This window comes from Erinaceus europaeus, chromosome 14 (genome assembly GCF_950295315.1).
Source record: "Erinaceus europaeus chromosome 14, mEriEur2.1, whole genome shotgun sequence".
In the NCBI taxonomy this organism is placed as follows: Eukaryota; Metazoa; Chordata; class Mammalia; order Eulipotyphla; family Erinaceidae; genus Erinaceus; species Erinaceus europaeus.
The window spans coordinates 99,069,562-99,090,305 of record NC_080175.1 but is presented as its reverse complement, the minus strand read 5'-3'; the positions used below and the strand labels follow the sequence as shown (position 1 = coordinate 99,090,305).

General features: G+C 44.9%; 1 protein-coding gene across 10 annotated transcripts in view; it reads right to left on the bottom strand.

The window, feature by feature from the left end:
* The window catches only part of ST3GAL6 (ST3 beta-galactoside alpha-2,3-sialyltransferase 6), an 82,959-nt gene that overhangs the window by 27,943 nt on the left and 34,272 nt on the right, over window positions 1-20,744 (bottom strand). For 3 of the 10 annotated variants that reach the window (XM_060172183.1, XM_060172182.1, XM_060172184.1), the window contains exons 3-5: window positions 13,431-13,586; window positions 9,915-9,992; window positions 1,655-1,758 (exon numbers count right to left, since the gene is read on the bottom strand). In XM_060172183.1, the coding sequence (XP_060028166.1) occupies window positions 1,655-1,758; window positions 9,915-9,992; window positions 13,431-13,519 (271 nt within the window). In that variant the 5' untranslated portion in view covers window positions 13,520-13,586. Of the gene's footprint in view, window positions 1-1,654; window positions 1,759-9,914; window positions 9,993-13,430; window positions 13,587-20,744 lie in introns of those variants that run through there. The other 7 variants (XM_060172187.1, XM_060172189.1, XM_060172191.1 and 4 more) reach the window with 5 other exon arrangements.

The window sequence follows — 20,744 nt, the reverse complement described above, 5'->3', positions numbered from 1 at the left end:
CCATCCCCATGTTTCTGAACTTACTCCAGATGACAGCTCCTTTTAAGCACAGGGAAGGGACTCTGACTGGGAAGAAACAGAAGGAGCCCTCAGCTGGCTTGGTAAAAATTTAATCTAGATATTGGCTAATTTGTGACCATCGTTACATTCAAATTATTTCATAATAAAATATGTAACAATAATTAACACAGTAAAAGGAAATAAAATAAAATAAAGCTCGAAGATAAGATGGGAGACTGAGAATCAGTTAACCCACAGGGTGGCCTCCCCAATTCTAAATCAGAAGAAAGTAATATATCAAAACTCATGTGAGCCACTGGAAGTTGAACAAAAGCAAAAAATGATTTCTCAATGACGACATGGTCAGCCCTCTTCACGATCTTATCTACATAGTCTTAAAGCCAGTAAGGAATTATATCTAAAACTTTGATTACCCTCATTCCATCACAAACCATTATCCTCTAGGGACAAAGGCACTGAAATTATATCAACAGTTTCATCAAAAACCACTTACATTTAAGAGTGCAAGACAAGAAGACACTACAAAAGTTGTGTAAAGGCACGAGACTGGCTCACTTTAATGACAGCATTTTTGGTCAATACCAGGCCACCCTACCATCTGGGGCTAGTCAGGGGATCCTGGGATTCCCACACAGATATGATGGGCCTAGACCTCTCACAGATCCCTCTCTCCACCATCACTGGTCACTGCCATCAGGACCGTCAGCACAATTCCTCCTGTGGCCTCCCCAGGACCTGCTCTCACTGCAGAGCAGCCATGGTGGGGACTCCCCACTCTCTGCAGGGAGGCTGGTCAGCCTGCTTTGCCCCTCGAGGAAGACGGGTCCTGACATGAGAGCAGCCTGGAAGGTTCCAGCTGTGCCCATGGACTGTGAGCTCAGACTGACAGGGACTCGGAGGGCCACACAGGGTCCTGTGCTGAACAGGAATAGACATGGGCCCTGGGGCAGATCGATGGGTAAATAGTTAATGGTATTTCTATGCTTTCCCCATGTTTGGGAGCTACTCTCTGCCCTAGTTCTAGTCCTATTCTCAACTCTGACACCATCTTCCCAGACAATACTTTTAGTCCACCTGCATGTTAGCTATTGGGCTCAGGCAAAAATGACTAAAGTCGTGGGCCCCTTGGAATATACCTAAAATAGACTTTCTAGCTTCTTCCCACACGAAGACCCATAGTTTCATCTCCTCTGTTCCTACTTTTGGGTTCCTGATTATTAAAAAAATTGTTCTGCTTTAACTTTACCATCTTTCAGCCACCAAGTTACAGGTGCTACTATGATTCCATCCTGACCTCCCCGGCAGACGACGTCTCCATGTGTCCAGGAGCCCTGCTTCCTCAGAGCCCTGCCCGACTAGGGACAGACAGACACAGGTTGGGGATGTGGATCCACCTGCCAAAGCCTATATCCAGCAGAGAAGCAATGACAGAAGCCAGATCTCCCACCTTCTGCTCCCCATAAATAAGTGTGGTCCATCCTCCCAGAGGGATAAAGAATAAGGAAGCTTCCAATAGAGGGCAGGGGACAGGGAACTCTGGTGGTGAGAACTGTTAAGATACCCCTGTTATCTTACAATCTTGTTAATCATTATTAAACCACTAATAAAAATTAAAAATAAAACCACTACTAACCTGATGTTCTTATCCCATAGGGCAAATCAAACTTATCGCTCCCATACAAGGAAGCAATCTTCTTAAAGTCAGCTGCACAGAGAAAAGGATGGAACTGCTGAAACCTGAAAGGACAGGACAGAGGGACAGAGGCTGAGACTCCCAAATCAGACACATAGATGACAACCCCTATAGTCAAGCTGGCTTTCCGGCTTTCCGTGAACGCGGGATCCTCTTTAGAAGATGACAACAACCCCTCTAGGCATTTAAATATTCAATAGAAGAAGACAGCAGCCACTACACACACAACGAGGGAAATACTTTTCAAGAAATGGAACCGAAATTATATTACAGCTTCAGCTGACTGGTTGAGGTGGTGTGAAACGAATTAAAGCCAAACCAATACTGGGGCTGAGTAGACCAGCACCAGCCTTACTGGGGGTGCGGGGCTCAGACCTTGAGACAAGACGGCAGGAGCCATGACAGCAGGAAAGGTCTGGCACTGTGCGTCTCTCTGTAGGAAGGAAATCATGCACGTGCAAGACCGACCCCACTTCCACAATGAACAGACAAAACGCCAAATGGGATAATGACAGCCATATCTAGGGAGAAACAAAGTTATAAGGATAGATAAAATTACTGATGTTGTCACTCCCCTGAAGTGTGTCAGCTATGAAATCGAAGAACCTATTGTTTAGAGTGAAAAATATTTTAATTTTAGATCCAACCTGGATTATATTTATATTTATGTCAATATTGCAATAAATATAACTTTTACTATTTTTAAACTCATATTTATAAAAAGGAAACACTGACAAAAACCATAGGATAAGAGAGGTGCAACTCCACACAATTCCCACCACCAGATCTCACCTGACAGCTTTCCCATTCTCTATCCCTCTGGGAGTATGGACCCAGGGTCATTGTGGGATGCAGAAGGCGGAAGGTCTGGCTTCTGTAATTGCTTCCCCGCTGAACATGGGTGTTGGCAGGTGGATCCATACTCCCAGCCTGTCTCTCTCTTTCCCTAGTGGGTCAGGGCTCTGGGGAAGTGAAGCTCCAGGACACATTGGTGGGATCATCAAAAAATCTATTTAACATTCCATGCAGCTAGAACTAAACTAGAGCATTTGCTTTCACAATGCCCACCTATCTGCTGGGTCCTCTTTCAAACAAAATTCAATGAGGGTAGAATACACTTGGTTTTATTTTTATTTTATTTATTTGTTTTTAGATAGGGAGAAAGAAACCACAGTAGCCAAATTTTGACTCCTAGCACCATCATATGCAAGAGCTCTGGACGAAACAACAAAGTCATTTGCACCTAGAATGGTTGGAGGCTGCGTAGTGACTCAAGCTCATCTTTACTCCAACCCCCTGGCCCAGCTCCACCTGTCCTGCCATACCAGTTTTGCCATGGCACTATTCGTATTCCAGTCGAAGCCAGTTGCCATTAGTCTAGAAACTGCACATGGAGCTGGGCAGATAGCTGAGTCTGAAGAGCACAGCCTCCCCATGTTTGAAGTTGAGGGTTCCAGCCCTAGCATCCCAGGAGAGCAGCAGACGGTGGTCCAGGGTAACTCCAAGGACTGTGAAGCAGCGCTGGCTGTCTGTCTGTCCTCACCGCTGCCCAATCTCAAACTGAAACGTTTAAGAAAGGGGCTGGGCAGTGGCACACCTGGTCAAACTCACACAGTACTGAGCTCAAGGCCCATGCAAGGATCCAGGTTTGAGCCCTCCAGCTCCCCACCTGAGGGAAGACACTTCACAAGCAGTGAAACAGGTGCCTGTCTTTCTCTCTCCCTCTCTACCTCCACCACCCCTCTCAATTTCTCTCTGTCTAGCCAATAAAATGGGGGGGGGGGGGGAAATGGCCACTAAGAGCAGTGGATTCAAAGTGCTGGCACCAAGCCCCAGAGGACCCTGCCACTCGAGGAAGACGGGTCCTGACATGAGAGCAGCCTAGAATGTTCCCAGCTGTGACCATGGGCTGTGAGCTCAGACTGACAGGGATTCTGAGGTCACACAGGCTCCTGTGCTAAATAGGAATAAACATTGGACCTGGGTCAAATAGACCGGTACATAGTTAATTGTATTTGTATGCTTACTTCAGTTTGAGAGCTCCCCTCTGCCCTACTCCAGATTTCTAGTTCTATCCTCAACTCTGACACTGTCTCCCCAGACAATTTATTTGTCTACCTCCATGTTAGCCATCAAACTCAAGCAAATCCTACAAAAGTCATAGGCCCCTGTGAATACACTTCAAATAGACTTCCCAGCTTCTTTCCACTCTAATATCCCTATTCTCATCTGTTTTATTCCTGCATTTTGGTTCCTGTTCATTAATCATCCTGTCCTGCTTTATAGCTTACTGCCTTTCAGCCAGCAAGTTGCAGATGCTACCAAGACACCATCCTGACTTCCCTGGGCAGACAACCTCACCACGTACCCTGGAGCCTCCCCCCTCCCCAGAGCCCTGCCCCACTAGGGAAAGACAGACACAGGCTGGGGGTGTGGATCCACCTGCCAACATTCATGTCCAGCAGAGAAGCAGTGACAGAAGCCAGAACTCCCACCCTCTGCATCCCATAAAGATCTTTGGTCCATCCTCCCAGAGGGGGAGAAATGACAGGGGAGATGAGCAGAGTTCTCTGAACCCCAGCTCCATCAGGACCCTAAGAGAGAAGAGGGGGGAAAGGAAGGACATTCAGAAGTAGTAATAGGTGTATGTGTGACTTAGAAAGGAAGAGAAGGCAGGACCATATAAAAAATGGGTAAATATATATAAATATAGACAGACAGTTACAGAAATAGAGTCAACCCACATCTGCAGCCTTGGGAGAATTCCTGCAGTTTCCAATGGAGGTGGTGAGGACACAGGACTCTGGTGGTGGGGACAGTAGGAATTATACCCCTGTTATCTAATAATTGTGTAGATCAGTATTAAGTCACTAGTACCTTTTCAAAATAAATAAATATAAAATGAAATCTGCAAGAGTAAAGCATTCCGGGGCTTCAGCAACTGGATAGCAAGATAGAAATAAACATATTGTGGGGTCGTGACAGTTTCTTTGCTCTGGCTTTGTCATTCAGAGTCACTAACCTCATGCAGCCAGAGAAACTAAGAACCACAACATATTCAGACATTGAGAGAAGTGCAAGAACGGTATTTCCTGCTGTTAGCTGTCCCAGATCCAGCTGAGATGGTGAGACCCCCCCCATGTGTTCAGCCAGTCGGAGACAGTGAGACCCCCTCATGTGTTCAGCCAATCATAAAAAGTCATTTTCAGTAGCAGTGCCGATCAGTATATATCCAATCTAGAAAACAGAAATGTCAAGTCCAAAGACTTAACACTGCCAGGAAATTGAACAGCTTCCAGTCATTATTAGAAAAAGTGAACCACCCCACCCATGTGCCCTGGAGCTCAGCTTCCCCAGAGACCCACCCCACTAGGGAAAGAGAGAGGCAGACTGGGAGTGTGGATCCACCTGTCAACGCCCATGTTCAGCGGGGAAGCAATGACAGAAGCCAGACCTTCTACCTTCTGCATCCCACAGTGACCCTGGGTCCATGCTCCCAGAGGGATAGAGAATGGGAAAGCTATCAGGGGAGGGGATGGGATATGGAGTTCTGGTGGTGGGAATTGTGTGGAGTTGTACCCCTCCTACCCTATGGTTTTGTTAATTTATCCTTTCTTAAATAAAAAATAAATTTAGAAAAAAAGTGAACCATTAAGATGACTTTACATCTACAGGCAAGGTGCTAGAGGATGCTGTTCTTTAGAACTGGTGAGAATAACGAGTAATTCAGCTATTAATATCTACTTTACTCAGTCCTAGTATGTTAGGAGATTTAAACTTTAAAAAAACTATTTAGCAGGAGTTGGGGGGTAGTGCAGCGGGTTAAGCTCAGGTGGCACAAAGAGCAAGGACCAGCGAAGGATCCCAGTTCGAGCCCCCCGGCTCCCCACCTGCAGGGGAGTCGCTTCACAAGCAGTGAAGCAGGTCTGCAGGTGTCTGTCTTCCTCTCCTCTCTCCATTTCTCTCTGTCCTGTGCAACAATGATGACAACAATAATAACTACAACAATAAAACAAGGGTAAAAAAGGGGAATAAATAAATATTTTATTTATTTATTTGTTGTTAAAATTTGGAGGCTCCAGCTGGCCGGGCTAGCTTCATGGGCGGGTAACAGAGACGCGGAGACAACGGCTGGGCAGGGAAGCTGTATTTCTTTATTCAGGAACAACGATTCATAAACTAAGACAAACTAATCACCAAACAGAACTCTGCTGCCTCTTTCCCCCGCGACGGCGCCAAGCACTCTCTCACTCTGCAACTCTCCAGCTCTCCAACTCTGGAACTCTGGAACCCTCTCGGGGTTCCTTGGGGCAGGGCCAAGCGGGCCCGCGAAATTAGCAGGACTGATCCAATTTTCTTGGCGGGGGAGAGCTAGAACAACCCAATGTAAAGCATACAACAAAAATTATTTATCTGTTTTATTATTGATAAAGAGACAGAAATTGAGAGGGGAGGGAAAGATTGAGAAGAGAGACAGACAGACACCTGCAGCCCTGCTTCAACCCATATGAAGCTTTCCCCCTGCAGGTGGTGACCAGGGGCTTGAACCTGGCTCCTTGTGCATTGTAATGTGGGGGCTTAGCCAGGTGTGCCACTACCTGGCCCTAGTGGTCTAAAACTTTATTTCAGAATGAAACAATGGTTCAGCAACGGGTCCTACCCACAATAGGATCTTACTAAATATCATCTGTAATTGTGAATATATCTTTCATTATATTATACTGTATTATATCACATCAATTATTATGTATCGGGAGTTGGGCAGTAGCGCAGTGGCTTAAGCACATGTGGCGTGAAGTGCAAGGGCCGGCTAAGGATCCAGGTTCGAGCCCCCAGCTCCCCACCTGCAGGGGGGTCACTTCACAGGCAGTGAAGCAGGTCTGCAGGTGTCTGTCTTTCTCTCCCCCTCTCTGTCTTCCCTTCCTCTCTCCATTTCTCTCTGTCCTATCCAACAACGACAACATCAATAACAACAATGCTAACTACAACAACAATAAAAAACAACAAGGGCAACAAAAGGGAAAATAAATACATCTAAAACATTATTACGTATCATATTACATGACATTTCTACAGGTGATATACCCACAAAGGCCTGTAAAGGAAGACAAACCATTGAACACTTAAAAAGAAGGCACGGAAGCAATAAAAGTTAAGTCAAAAGAAGTATTACCTGAAGCAACTAACCTGCATATGTCAGAACTAAAACCCACACACAAGCTTAATCCTAAGGAAAGGTCCCCTCCTCTAGCAATGCAGAGGAGTCCTCCAGGGCTGCAACGGCTTCTCCTGGCTAGGAGGCAGGCAGGCAGCAGACAGACTCACTCACAGACGGAATCGGACCCACTCAGACTCACTCACAGACACAGTCAGACCCACCCAGACTCACTCACAGACACAGTCAGACCCACCCAGACTCACTCACAGACACAGTCAGACCCACCCAGACTCACTCACAGACACAGTCAGACCCACCCAGACTCACTCACAGACACAGTCAGACCTACCCAGCACTGAAGAGGGAGAACCCCTGCTGAGCAGTCTTGCACTGTTACTGGAACCCTGATGGGTTTCATAAGAAAGGAGAACTTCTCCCTAGTTTAAAAGTCCAAATTCTTAAGCTGCATTTTAAACCTGCAGTTCACAACTCATGGTGACATGAAAGCAACTTAGTGAGTCGCAGTTACCACGCCTTTAAATGGTAAATGGTACAAAAATGTGTGTACAGACTAAATTATAAAACAAAATGTGAGCTGGGAATGCAGCAAGCAAGTAGAAAAAACCTAAAGAGACACCATAAAGTACCTAATCAAACAGTTTCTGCTTAGGCCTAGACACCCTCCTCACCTACCTCCTATCACACGTCCCTCTATCACTCCAAGCTGATTAGACAAAGAAAGGACTACTAACAGAAAGGCTGGATAAAGGTAAGAGACTGGCATACTTTAATGATGACTCTTTTTTCATTATTTTATTGGGGGATTAATGTTTTATAGTGAATACAATAGTTTGTACATGCATAACATTTCTCAGTTTTCCATATAACAATACAACCCCCACTAGGTCCTCTGTCAAATGCTGACTTTTTAGTCACTACCAGGCTACCCCATGAGCTGGGGCCCTTGTCAGTGAGGCCTGGGATTCCCCTACAGACATGATGGGCCTGGACCTCTAACAGAGCCCTGTCACCACTGTCACTGGTCCTCTCCATCTGGAACATCGTGGACCCCTTGATGGGCCCCTATAGGGCCTGGCCATCAGTGTTCCATTCTCTGAAGGGAGGTTGGGCAACATACTCTACCTATCACCTGAGGAAGACAGGTCCTGCAATGAGTGCAGCCTAGTCGTGACCACAGAATGTGAGCTCAGACCTACAGGGATGCAGAGGTTACACAGGCTCCTGTGCTGACTATGGGCCCCAGATCAAACTGGTAGGGTTTACAGTTAACAATATTTATACACTTTCCCCATATTTGGGAGCTACTCTCTGCCCTGATCCAGCTTTCCAGTCCTTTTTCCAACTCTGACACCATCTCCCCAGACAATAACCTGGGTCCACATGCATGTTAGCTGTCAGGCTTAGACAAAAACTAGTAAAGTCAAGGGCCCCTTGGAATAGACCTAAAATAGACCTACTAGCTTTTTCCAAAATGGAGACCCCCCAAATCTTCATCTGCAATATTCCAGCCTTTAGGTCCATGATTACTCAACAATTTGTTTGGCTTTGTATGTTAACTCTCTTTTCAGCCACCAGGTTCCAGATGCCAGCATGATGCTGACCAGACTTCCCTGGACAGACAACCCCACCAATGTGTCCTGGAGCCCCGCTTCCCCAGAGCCCTGCCCCACTAGGGAAAGAGAGAGACAGGCTGGGAGTATGGATCCACTTGACAACGCCCATGTTCAGCGGGGAAGCAATGACAGAAGCCAGACCTTCCACCTTCTGCATCCCACAATGACCCTGGGTTCATGCTCCCAGAGGGATAAAGAATAGGAAAGCTATCAGGGGAGGGGATGGGATACAAAATTCTGGTGGAGGGAATTGTGTGGAATTGTAACCTTCTTATCCTATCGTCTTGTCAAAATTTCTATTTTATAAATAACTATTTTAAAGTCCAAATATATATATATATATATATATATGCATTTAAAAAAACAGCCTCTTATATTAATAATAATAAAATGAAATATATTTCTTACTATGGGTCATGTTCAGAAAGTTCTGAAATACTCTTTAGTTTCTCAGTGGTCCCACTAGCAGCCATGCCCACCTGTAGTGAGGTGTAGAAAGTGATCCTCGGGCCAGGCACCAGAACGCCAGGCTGAGTACACATGCCATCCTGGGCAAGGTTCGAGCCCCCAGGCCACACCTGCAGGGGTCGCTTCACAAGCAGTGAAGCAGGTCCGCAGGTGTCTGTCTGTCTCTCTCCCTCTCTACCTCCCCACTCCCTCTAAACTTCTGTCTCTATTCAATATATAATGTAAATAAATAAAATGTCTTGTGCATCTTCAGTTTACCAGTGAGTTCACTAATTTTAAGGAATGTTAAGAACCAATAACAAAACGTGCAATAATATAATGAAAAGTAAGAAAATCTGAATGCTTTCTCCATAGTGGGTAGGATGCTTGATTTAAATGATTATGCATGCCTAGATCAGATAATCGTTTATTTCCGTTTATCTAGAAACATTCTGACCAGTAATCTGTCAATATCGAGATTACGGAGGAAAAGAATATTTGTGAACGGAAGAATCGATTCTCTACAAGCCCTCACGTAATGAAAGATTTTCACTCGCATTCTTGGTATCGACAATGGCCTAGAGAGTTAACTAAAAGTCAGCAAACATAAAGGAAAAGAAAAGCTTCTAAACCGGAGAGTTTAAAGGCAAGACAGCGGCCACAGAATAAGAGTGACAGTCACCACGGGACCAACAATGGGGAGAATAAAAGCCAGGCAAATGCAGACAGTTCTCTCTGATCTCACTTGTGACTAAGGAGCGCTGGTCTGAGTTCTTCTATGCCTTTTCTCAAAACAGATGCAGAGCTCCGACTAACAGCACAAGAGACAGGCTCTTCAAACCCTTCTGCTTCTACACTGCTCAAGTTGTGCATAAAAAAAAAAAAAATTCATCACGTGTGGAGAATGATTACTAGCATTTTCCCAACGTCTTTTGTACGTCAATCTCTTTCAAAAGTTTACCTCAAGAGAGAGGCAAAAGCTGGCTTTGATAAGCAAGGCTGGCCGTGGTTTCTCCGCTTCATCTCCACAGCAGGTATCCTAGGAGACAAAAAGAGGGTCAGTCAGAAACCAGAACCGGTAGGGCAGCCGGCCCAGCGGGAAGCAAGTGCCCTGGGAGGCCACTCAGTGCCACCGTGAAGAGGTCTCTCTGATAGGGGACAGAAGTCCTCGCAGAAACCCCTGAGGTAAGGCAGCAACTTCCTCAGATCTTGCACATATTTGAGAGCAAGGAAAGAGCCCATGGAAAATCACAGTTAGCCAGAAGTGCTTCAGGTCAAGGAACAAAAGAACTCTCCCAGAAGGGCTAGGATTACCACGGGATACACGCCCATGGCTGAACACCCCCCGCCCCAATATGGACCCACCTGCCAATGCCCCCGCCCAGCAGAGAAGCAGTGACAGAAGCCAGAACTCCCACCTTCTGCTCCCCATAAAGAATTTGGGGCCATAATCCCAGAGGGGGAGAAATGTCAGGGGGAAGATGCCCAGAGGGCTGTGAACTCCATCAGGACCTGAAGAGAGAGAGAGAGAAAGGCAGAGAGCTTTGGATGTCATAACAGGTGTGTGTGTGACCTGGAAAGGAAGAGAAGATGGGGCCTTAAAGGGGGGACAGATATAGACAGATAGTTGTAGGAATTCTAGTGAAGCCACATCTGCAGCCTTGGGAGGACTGCTGTAGCTTCCAGTGGAGGGACTGGAGACACAGAACTCTGGTGGTGGGAACAGGACAGAGTTGTACCCACTAACTTGTGATTTTGTAAATCAATATTAAATCACTAATAACATATAATTTAAAAAGAAAATTCCCTTTCAAACCTAAGAATCTAACTCCTCCCAGGAGCACAGGGCTACCTAGGCCCTCCTTGTCCCAATTAGACACAGTCACCGACAAAGCGAGGACTTGGCAGCTCACATAGAAACTGCCCCGTGCCCCAGCCCCTCTACGAGTCACCTTGTCTGCAGTTGGATCTAGTCCTCCTCTGGGCACAGGTTAGGCCCCTGCATCTTTTCTGAAGGGAGTACTTGTCTCCACAACTTGAAAGGGTATTGTGACACAGAGCACAACCAAAATAAAGGAAGGGGTAGGGGTAGAGGTGGCAGGGTCCAAGCTCATCAAGGAAAGAGGAAAACAGATAAATAAAAGATCATTACAATTAATAAAAGATCATAAACTCATCTAAGATGGAAACCAGTCCGTTTTCCATATTCTGTAGGGTTCAACCTGAAAGAAATAGCCTCAATCTTTTGTATACTTAACCTTTCTTTATTTTGGTCCTGAATGCCCATTGTTAGAAATACTGTAGTTTTTTTTTTCCTTTACTGTTATTTTGTAATTTTATAAATTAATATTATCCAGAGAAACATGTTTCGTGACAACCAAAAATGACAAGAATGCCTTTGGTTTCTACATAAGATAAAATAATTTAGTGGCTTAGTACATCAGGCCATAAAAAGAATCATATCCAGAAGACAGAATAAAGTCTAGGCTATCACTTGATTTCTCAGGTTATTACAGCATAGAAAACACATTCTCCTAGAACGTTGTGAAAACAATCTAGGAAGTTTTGAAGGAAGTGAATTCATAGCACAAACCCACATTGAGGCAATTTCCCACAGCACCTTCTGTGTCTGGGGGAATGTTCTAGCTTAGAAGTGACATAGACACTCCTCGAATCTTGATAATGAAAGACTGCTCAATCCACGTATTTTTCAGTCTTTTTTTTTTTTTTAACCACTTCCTTGTAAATGTTGTTATGGGATTGTAAGAAGTAACACTAGGATGAAACAGAGATAGAGAGAAACTTGGGAGTCAGGCAGTAGCGCAGCAGGTTAAGTGCAGGTGGCACAATGCGCAAGGACCGGCTCAAGGATCCCGGTTCAAGCCCCAGGCTCCCCACCTGCAGGGGAGTCGCTTCTCAGGCAGTGAAGCAGGTCTGCAGGTGTCTGTCTTTCTCTCCCCCTCTCTGTCTTCTCCTCCTCTCTCCATTTCTCTCTGTCCTATCCAACAACGACATAAATAATAACAACAACAATAATAACTACAACAACAATAAAAAGGGCAACAGAAGGGAAAATAAATAAATAAATAGATAAATATATAAAAAAAGAAAGAAAGAAACTTGTAGTCCAAAATCAGCCTCTAAACTTCAGTTTTAAACCCAAAGTCTAAAAGTCATTGTCTTTTCCCAGTGACAATTTGCCTGACTTCCTTCTATGCAAAGCATCATAGCTACTGTACTTGACCGGTGGCGAAACACAGAGGCCTTGACTTATATTTACTCTCCGAAGAACAAAACAGAAAGTGGTCTGGTGTCTACTATTGAACTGTGCTGAACTCTTACCACAAACAGGAAGCTGTTATAAGGTTACTTTCATTTAAGTATATACTGCCACACAGTCAGGATTTAAAGGTTGTCAAAACTGTATTTCTGGTTAAAGGATTAAAGAAGGGAGGAGTTGACACACCCAACAAATCAGTAAGCACAAGGACCTCGGGTTCGAGCCTCCACTCCGCACCTACAGGAGGGAAGCTTCAGGAGTGATGAAGCAGTGCTACAGTTTCTCTCTCTCTCTCTCTCTCTCTCTCTCTCTCTCTCTCTCTCTCTCCCTCCTCTCCTCTCTCTCCTTTGTCTCCCCTCCTCTCTCTTTCTCCTCTCTCTCTTCTTTCTTTCTTTATCTCTCTCTCTCCTCCTCCCTCTCCCATCTCCTCTCTCTCTCTTTCTCCTCTCTCTCTTCTTTCTTTCTTTATCTCTCTCTTCCTCCTCCCTCTCCCATCTCCTCTCTCTCTCTTCCTCCTCTCTCTCTTCTTTCTTTCTTTATCTCTCTCTCTTCCTCCTCCCTCTCCCTTTTCCTCTCTTTCTTTCTCCTCTCTCTCTTCTTTCTTTCTTTATCTCTCTCTTCCTCCTCCCTCTCCCTTCTCCTCTCTCTCTCTCTTCTTCCTCCTCTCTCTTTTCTCTCTCCTCTCTCTCCCTTGTCTCCCCTCCTTTCTCTCTCCTCTCTCTTCTTTCTCTCTCTCTCTCTCTGTCTCTCTCTCTCTCTCCATTTCTCCCTGTGTCTATTGGAAACAATAAAAAAAAAAACAGGAAATAAATAGCCACCCAGCACAGTGGAATAGTGGCAGTACTGAGGCCCAGCAATAACCCTGGCGGCAAAGAGTAAAATAAAAGTCAAGTAAATCCAGGAATTATTCCATTACCTCAAGGAGAGAAAATAGATGACAATCTTTTCAAATAGATAAGACAACCAAAGACAATCCATCACCAAAGACAGCCAGCACCAATGCTTCACAGCAAGATTCGTTGAAGTGGCTTTCAGCTTTTGAATTGCTAGTACAGTGTACAGGATAGTGAACAGTAAAACCCTACATAGAATAGAAAGCCAGAAAAAGTTTAGAATCTTCTAGCTTTTAAAAGTTCATCTGATCTGGCCCGTGTACTTGTTTAGGAGTTATTTTCGAATAGCAGAAATGCGACTTACCAGGAGACATTTGTGCCCCACAGTATGCAGTGCAGCGCGTAGTAGAGGAAGACAGCGCTCAGGACCATGGCCACGAGGTAGCCCCTCATGGCTGGCCCGCCCGCGGCAGCACAGGGCAACAAGCTTCCGAGAAGAGACAGTGGGTTTGCAGAATGGCTGAAATGGAAGCGGTGGTGAATATGAGATAGTAGATCAAATGAACATAGCCTAGTACTTTGGAAACACACAGAAACGGAGTGTTCTTCCTGTCTGTCCTCATGTCTTTATTAACGCACTGATTGATGTTTAGACTAATAAATAACTTCCATACTACTGTGCGGCATTACAAGCCCAAGGCCAGCAGAGAAGCAATTACAGAAGCCAGAACTCCCACCTTCTGCACCACAAATAGAATTTGAGTCCACACTCCCAGAGGGAGAGACGTGTCAGGGGAAGATGGCCAGAGGGCTCTGAACTCCAGCTCCATCAGGACCCGGAGAGAGAAAAGGATTAAAAGAGGGACATTTGAATGTAGTAATAAGTGTAAGTGTGACTTGGAAAGGAAGAGAAGATGAAGCCTTTTTAGAGAAGGAATTCATTCTTGAAAGTGTAAATCAACATTTAATAAAGCTAGTTGTATAGTCCACTGAATCTGAGCTTATTAAGTAATTCCTCAAAAGCCTCATTATTCTGAAAGATGATTAAAAAGTTTAGTGACTTAGTAAGTAGGAGAAAAATGATTTTCATATTTTGATAGCAGCATTATTTGTTCCAGGATCTTTTTTAAAGCAACTATCAATAGATATGGAAACCCAGATAACATACTCATTTGTCAAAAATCAAATACGGACAGCCTTCTCGTTATCACAAAAGAACTGCGGTGTTTTGCTGAGCACCGAGAAGGTGTCAGACGGTAAGGAATTCCAGCTGCTGCTACCACCCTACAATGCCGATTCCTAGTGATGGGATTCAGGTGCTATGATGGGAAATGAGTAAAGTTCCTTAAATGAAAGTCTCGTTACTCTTTAAGAACAGAATCACCTTTCAGAGCAGTTCCTACACACACACACACACACACTCACACACACTCACACACACGCATGCACACACACAGGTGCACACACACACACACACTGACACACACTGACACACACATTGACACACTCACACACACACACTCTCTCTCTCTCTCTCACACACACACACACACACACACACACATACACACACACTTGGACTGTGTGCCCTTTGCTATGTGCAAGACCCAAGATAGAGCCCAGCTCCCAAGGCATTGAAGGAAGTGTTGGAGCTGTGGTCAATCTTTCCTCTATCTATCTATCTATCTATCTCTATCTCTATCTCTATCTCTATCTCTATCTCTATCTCTATCTCTATTTCTCTCCCCAGCCCCCCACAGTCCCTTTATGTCTCTATCCAAAAAAAAAAAAAAAGGGCAAACTGAGACTTGACCTCTCCTTACTCGCCATTGTAGCCATGGTTGTATTTTTATTGGTCTGACAGGAAAAACGCAACTCAGCTTGTTTGGCAGAAAGCCCGGCATTCGGTCAAAGGAATTAAGTACAGATAGAACTGTAGCTTCTGTCTCTTCAGACTTGTGCCCAAGTTTCTATGTTATTCCTTCTTCTCCATCCATCTGTAAGGCTTACTGTATTGGTGAGTTAGATGTATTGGTGAGTTCTTTTTAAAGCCACCTTGCATGTTTCTTGGTAATAAGCACAGAGTGAAGAAAACAGATATACTTTCATGTCTCTTGAGAAATAGTAAAATTCAAGTCATCAGAGCACAAGGGTACGACAAGGAGGGTGGGAGAGGTAACATAACAGTTATGCAAAAGGACTCTCATGCCTGAAGCTCCAAGGTCTCAGGTTCAATCCCCTGCTCCCATCATAAATCAGAGTTGAGCAGTGGTCTGGGGAAAAAGGAAAAAACAGTCTGCGGCAAGGAGATATATCTGGCATGCTACACTCATAACCAGCACAGAGCCTGGCCCTTAGAACAGCTAGCTGCAACAAACGCTAGTCTTCCCTTCTCTTCTGGAGCTGGGCGAATTGAGAAGGGTCAAGAATGAGGGTCCAGGGGGGCAGGTGGGAGTACACCTGGTTAAGCACACACATTACAGTGCGCAAGGACCCGGGTTCAAGTCCCCGGCCCACACCTGCAAGGGGAAAGCTTCACAAGTGGTGAAGTAGGGCTGCAGGTGTCTCTCTGTCTCTCTTCTCTGTCTCTCCCTCTCTCCCCCACTGAACATGGGCTTTGGCAGGTGGATCCACACCCCCAGCATGTGGAGAAGCAATTACAGAAGCCAGAATTACAGCAGTTACAGCAATTACAGAAGCCACCTTCTGGTCCCCATAAAGAACTGTGGTCCATCCTCCCAGAAGGAAAAATAATAGGGAAGCCTTCAATGGAACTCTGGTGGTGGGAACTGCGTGGAATTGTAGCCCTTGTTCTTACTGAATTGCTAATAAAATTTTTTCTTTAAAAAGTAAACGACCTTTGTTTTTTTGAACAGCTGTTGCGTACACTACCTCAGGGAGACTCGGGGAGCTTAGCTATTCTCCTCTGTTTCATGGGTAACTCAAAGTATGCATATTCAACTTCCACAGGAGACCAGGGCAAGTCAGGATATCCTTGCGATAAACATGTATAGTTCCTGTTTGCTCACAGGAAAACGCTTCCATAAGTAAATAAATTCTTTAATTACAGCTCTATAAATAGCATGAACATTTTGCTTTGATAAACACATTAAAAGAGAAGCTCAGTTTAAATTTGCCTGCTTTAAAAAAAGTTAAGGCCTTTATTATTATTATAGTAATAATAATACAATAATAATAGGGGTTTTATAGTGCAATCATTGGCATATACATACAATTTCATTATGTGATAGGCCCCAGAGTTTTCTTCCGATTCTTCCTCCCCGCTCCCTCCCAGAGTCCTTTGCTGTGGTGCAGTGCCCCATGTCCATCCATGTCTCACCCTGTGCTCTCCTCCCTCCCAGAGTCCTTTGCTGTGGTGCAGTGCCCCATGTCCATCCATGTCTCACCCTGTGCTCTCCCTCCCTCCCAGAGTCCTTTGCTGTGGTGCAGTGCCCCATGTCCATCCATGTCTCACCCTGTGCTCTCCCTCCCTCCCAGAGTCCTTTGCTGTGGTGCAGTGCCCCATGTCCATCCATGTCTCACCCTGTGCTCTCCTCCCTCCCAGAGTCCTTTGCTGTGGTGCAGTGCCCCATGTCCATCCATGTCTCACCCTGTGCTCTCCTCCCTCCCAGAGTCCTTTGCTGTGGTGCAGTGCCCCATGTCCATCCATGTCTCACCCTGTGCTCTCCTCCCTCCCAGAGTCCTTTGCTGTGGTGCAGTGCCCCATGTCCATCCATGTCTCACCCTGTGCTCTCCTCCCTCCCAGAGTCCTTTGCTGTGGTGCAGTGCCCCATGTCCATCCATGTCTCACCCTGTGCTCTCCTCCCTCCCAGAGTCCTTTGCTGTGGTGCAGTGCCCCATGTCCATCCATGTGTCACTCTGTGCTCTCCTCCCTCCCAGAGTCCTTTGCTGTGGTGCAGTGCCCCATGTCCATCCATGTCTCACTCTGTGCTCTCCTCCCTCCCAGAGTCCTTTGCTGTGGTGCAGTGCCCCATGTCCATTCATGTCTCACAAGACCTTTCAGTATAGCTTTACTTATAAAAATAAACAAGCTTCAAGTTATTAACATTAAGCACGACAGATGTCAGCTTCGTGAATGCAGGTCCTCCCAAGATACCCTTTATATAAAGTTTGATAACATAATTATTTGATTCAAGTGTAGGTGAAGGACAGCAGTTGTGAACAGGATTCACTGTCAGAGATCAAATGTTGATTTTCTCTAATTGTCTTATGTAAATAATATACAAATAACCTACATATATCAAAGAGAGCATCTCCATATGCCGAGTCTGGCAACTATATCAGCCACATTTTAATTTAATTTAATTTTATATATATATATAATTTTTTTAACAGAGCCCTGCTCAGCTATGGGTTATGCTGGAGCTGGAGATCGAACCTGGAACTTGAGAGCCTCAGACATGAGTCTCTTCACATAACCATTATGCTATTTACCCCCCCTGTTCTTCCTTTTAATAACAGAAGCATATATTATGTAGAGTTTCATAAAATCCATATGTACCTATAACTTCACTAAGGGCTCAAAACAGGTACAGATACAATCTTTTTTTGTTAATTTTATTTAATTTACTATTGGCTAGAGATAAATTGAGACGGGAGTGAGAGATAGAGAGGAAAAGAGACAGAGAGATACTTGCAGCCCTGCTTCCCCACTTGTTTGCCCCTGTCAGTGGGGAGTGGGGGCTTGAACCCTGGTCTTTGTGTACTGTAGTGTGTGTTAAGTTTAACCAGGTGCATTACTACCTGGCCCCCAAGTACCAATGAACAAAGGAACTGACAGAATCTGAGGTTGAAAAGAAGAAAAGAAAGAAAGAAAGAAAGAAAGAAGAGAAGAGAAGAGAAAAGAAGAGAAGAGAAAAGGATGAGAGTCTAGTAGCGCAGCGGGTTAAGCACACGTGGCACAAAGCTCAAGGACTGGCGGAAGGATCCCGGTTGGACACCAGGCTCCCCACCTGCAGGGGAGTCGCTTCCCAGGCGGTGAAGCAGGTCTGCAGGTGTCTGTCTTTCTCTCCCCCTCTCTGTCTTCCCCTCCTCTCTCCATGTCTCTCTGTCCTGTCCAGCATCGAGCAGCGTCAACTGCAACAATAATAACCACAACAAGGCTACAGCAACAAGGGCAACAAAAGGGAATAAATGAATAAATATTTAAAAAAGGAATTGGAGGTTGAATGAGTTGTCTCAGCTCATAACTGTAAACAAAGGCAGATTCCAGGTCTGACCACTTTTCTTTCTCTTTCCTTTCCACCTTGTTGGTTTGTTTGGTTGTTTTTACCAAAGCACTGCTCACTTCTGGCTTATGATGTTGCCAGAGGCTAGAGATTGAACCTGGGGCCTTGGAGCCTCAGGTATGAAAGTCTTTCTGCATAACTGCCATGCTATTGCCCTGGTTCTAATCATTTCTTTCTATAACCATTCTTCAATTTTTTCCCAACTCCAGTACTGCTTTATTGAGGAAATATTGATTTACAGGCTTCTAGTCCTGCTGGCTAATTCTCTCTCTCTCATTCTCTGTCTCTCTCTCTCTCTCTCTCCCTCTCTCCCTCTCTCCCTCTCTCTCTCTCTCTCTCTCTCCCTCCCTCCCCTCCCTCCCTCTCTTTCTTCTTTCTCCTTCTCTTTCTCTCTCTCATCTTTATTTACTTACTGAATAGAGACAGTCAGAAGTAAAGAGGGGAGGGGGAGATAGAAAGGAAGAGAGACAGAGAGACACCTGCAGCCCTGCTTCACCACTCATGAAGCTTTCCCTCTGCAGGTGGGGACCAGAGACTTGAACCTGGGTCCTTGTGCCCTATAGTGTATACGCTCAACCAGTTGCACCACCACCTGGCCCTTGTCACTCTCTTAAGAAAGACAGAAAATATGAGGGGGAATTCAACAGAAAATATTCTGACTTGTACCTTCCTCACCGTGCTCTGTTGGGAGCTAGAGTTTTAGAAGCGTGAACTCAGACGTCTCTCCCCAGTGTGACAGCAGCAGCTCAAGACAGGGCTAAACTACTGAGCCCTTCTTGATTTGAGTTTCTAGGGCTTAGGAAAGTACAAAGCAATCATGTTAGAATTTTTTCTTTTTGAGATTTATTTCATTTATTTCAAGGACAAGAGTTTCACATGGGATGAGAGGTGGTCCCTGACTTGTTTTAACCACGCTTGAACTTCTTCCCCCTCCATTCAGATAGAAACAGAAATTTTGCCTCTTAATAGCACAGCAGGACACACTAACATCCTTTGCCATGAGCACACTGTACTGGACGCTAAAAATAAATCAACTGGAGTTGCTGTTTTCAAGTTTGTTTCCCTTTAGATGCAGCGACACTGGGCACTGAAAATACCCAGAGGGAGAGGCACAGAACTGGGTGGTGGGTGCAGTGTGAAATTACATCCCTGTGACCTTATGATCTTGCAGTTGTACAAAACCACTGATACATTTTTAAAAGGAAAATGCACGAGGATGGTTTTCTAAAAAATCATTTATTTACTTACTTATTACCAGAGAGAGCATTGAGCAGCTCTGGCTTCTGATGATGGTGGGGGTGGTGGGGGGTTGAACCTGGGACTTGGAGCCTTCCAAGCCTCAGGCAAGACAATCAGTTTGCATAACCATTATGCAATCTAGCCCTGCCCCACAAAGAAGCTTTTAAGGGGAGACCTTATATTCCTGTTTTCTGACAGAAACGCATTTTTTTCTCCTCAACTAGAATTTTCTATTCTTTTTTTCCTTCCTTCCTTCCTTCCTTCCTTCCTTCCTTCTTTCCTTTCTTTTTCTGCTTTTTCTTTATTTCTTTATGCTAGTGTCCCCTCAGAAGAGACTCCAGTGAGTATTAGATATTGTTAACGGCTTAATGATCATAACCATTCTTCAGAATTCCCCCCAACTCCAGTACCGCTTTATTGAGGATCTACAGGAATAAAGTTGCTTTTATTGCAGGAAGAAAGGCCGTATAATAAAATCTAGCACTTAGATGTTCGTACTTTGATAGGTTCTGACATTTGTAAAGGGCATGGAACAGCCACTAGAATCACAACACCAAATAGTTTGTTTCCAGTGCCCTCAGAGAGTCCGCGACTGACATTCTTCTCCCACCTCCAGGCACTTTGTAACTCATCTACTTAGTTTCTCTTTTTCTGAACTTTTGAGAAGCTACGTCACACAGTTTGCATCTTCCTGGGGGCTTATTTGCCTAAGTGTGCTTTTTAAAGAAAGCTGCCATGCTCTTGCTACACCTGTCCACTTAAGCTCTTTCTTGCTTTGGATCCACTGTATAACCAACACAACAGTGGTCGTTCTCGATTCATCACTTAGCAGACATTCAGTTTCTTTTCAGATTTTTGCTTCCTAGATAAATAAAACAGCATTGAACACTGAAGTACAAGTCTTTGCATAGACTTATGCCTCCAAGGGGCGTACTACAGATCAATAAGTATTTGAAGACTTTCTACTCATTCTCTCGTCAATGTCCAAACACTGTATTTCGAAGTCTCTATGCCTTTAACGACTCAAGATTTCGGTGCTACCTCTTGTAAAGTCTCTCCAGCTTGCCATTTTAATTTTTTCAAGTTGAAGTCTATAGAGCTCCTGTGCCCAATGGTGCGTGACTCTGTGGAGCCATGTCCCTGCCAACACGCAATTCTCAGTCACTAGAAGGGAGTCAGGAACCCAGTGA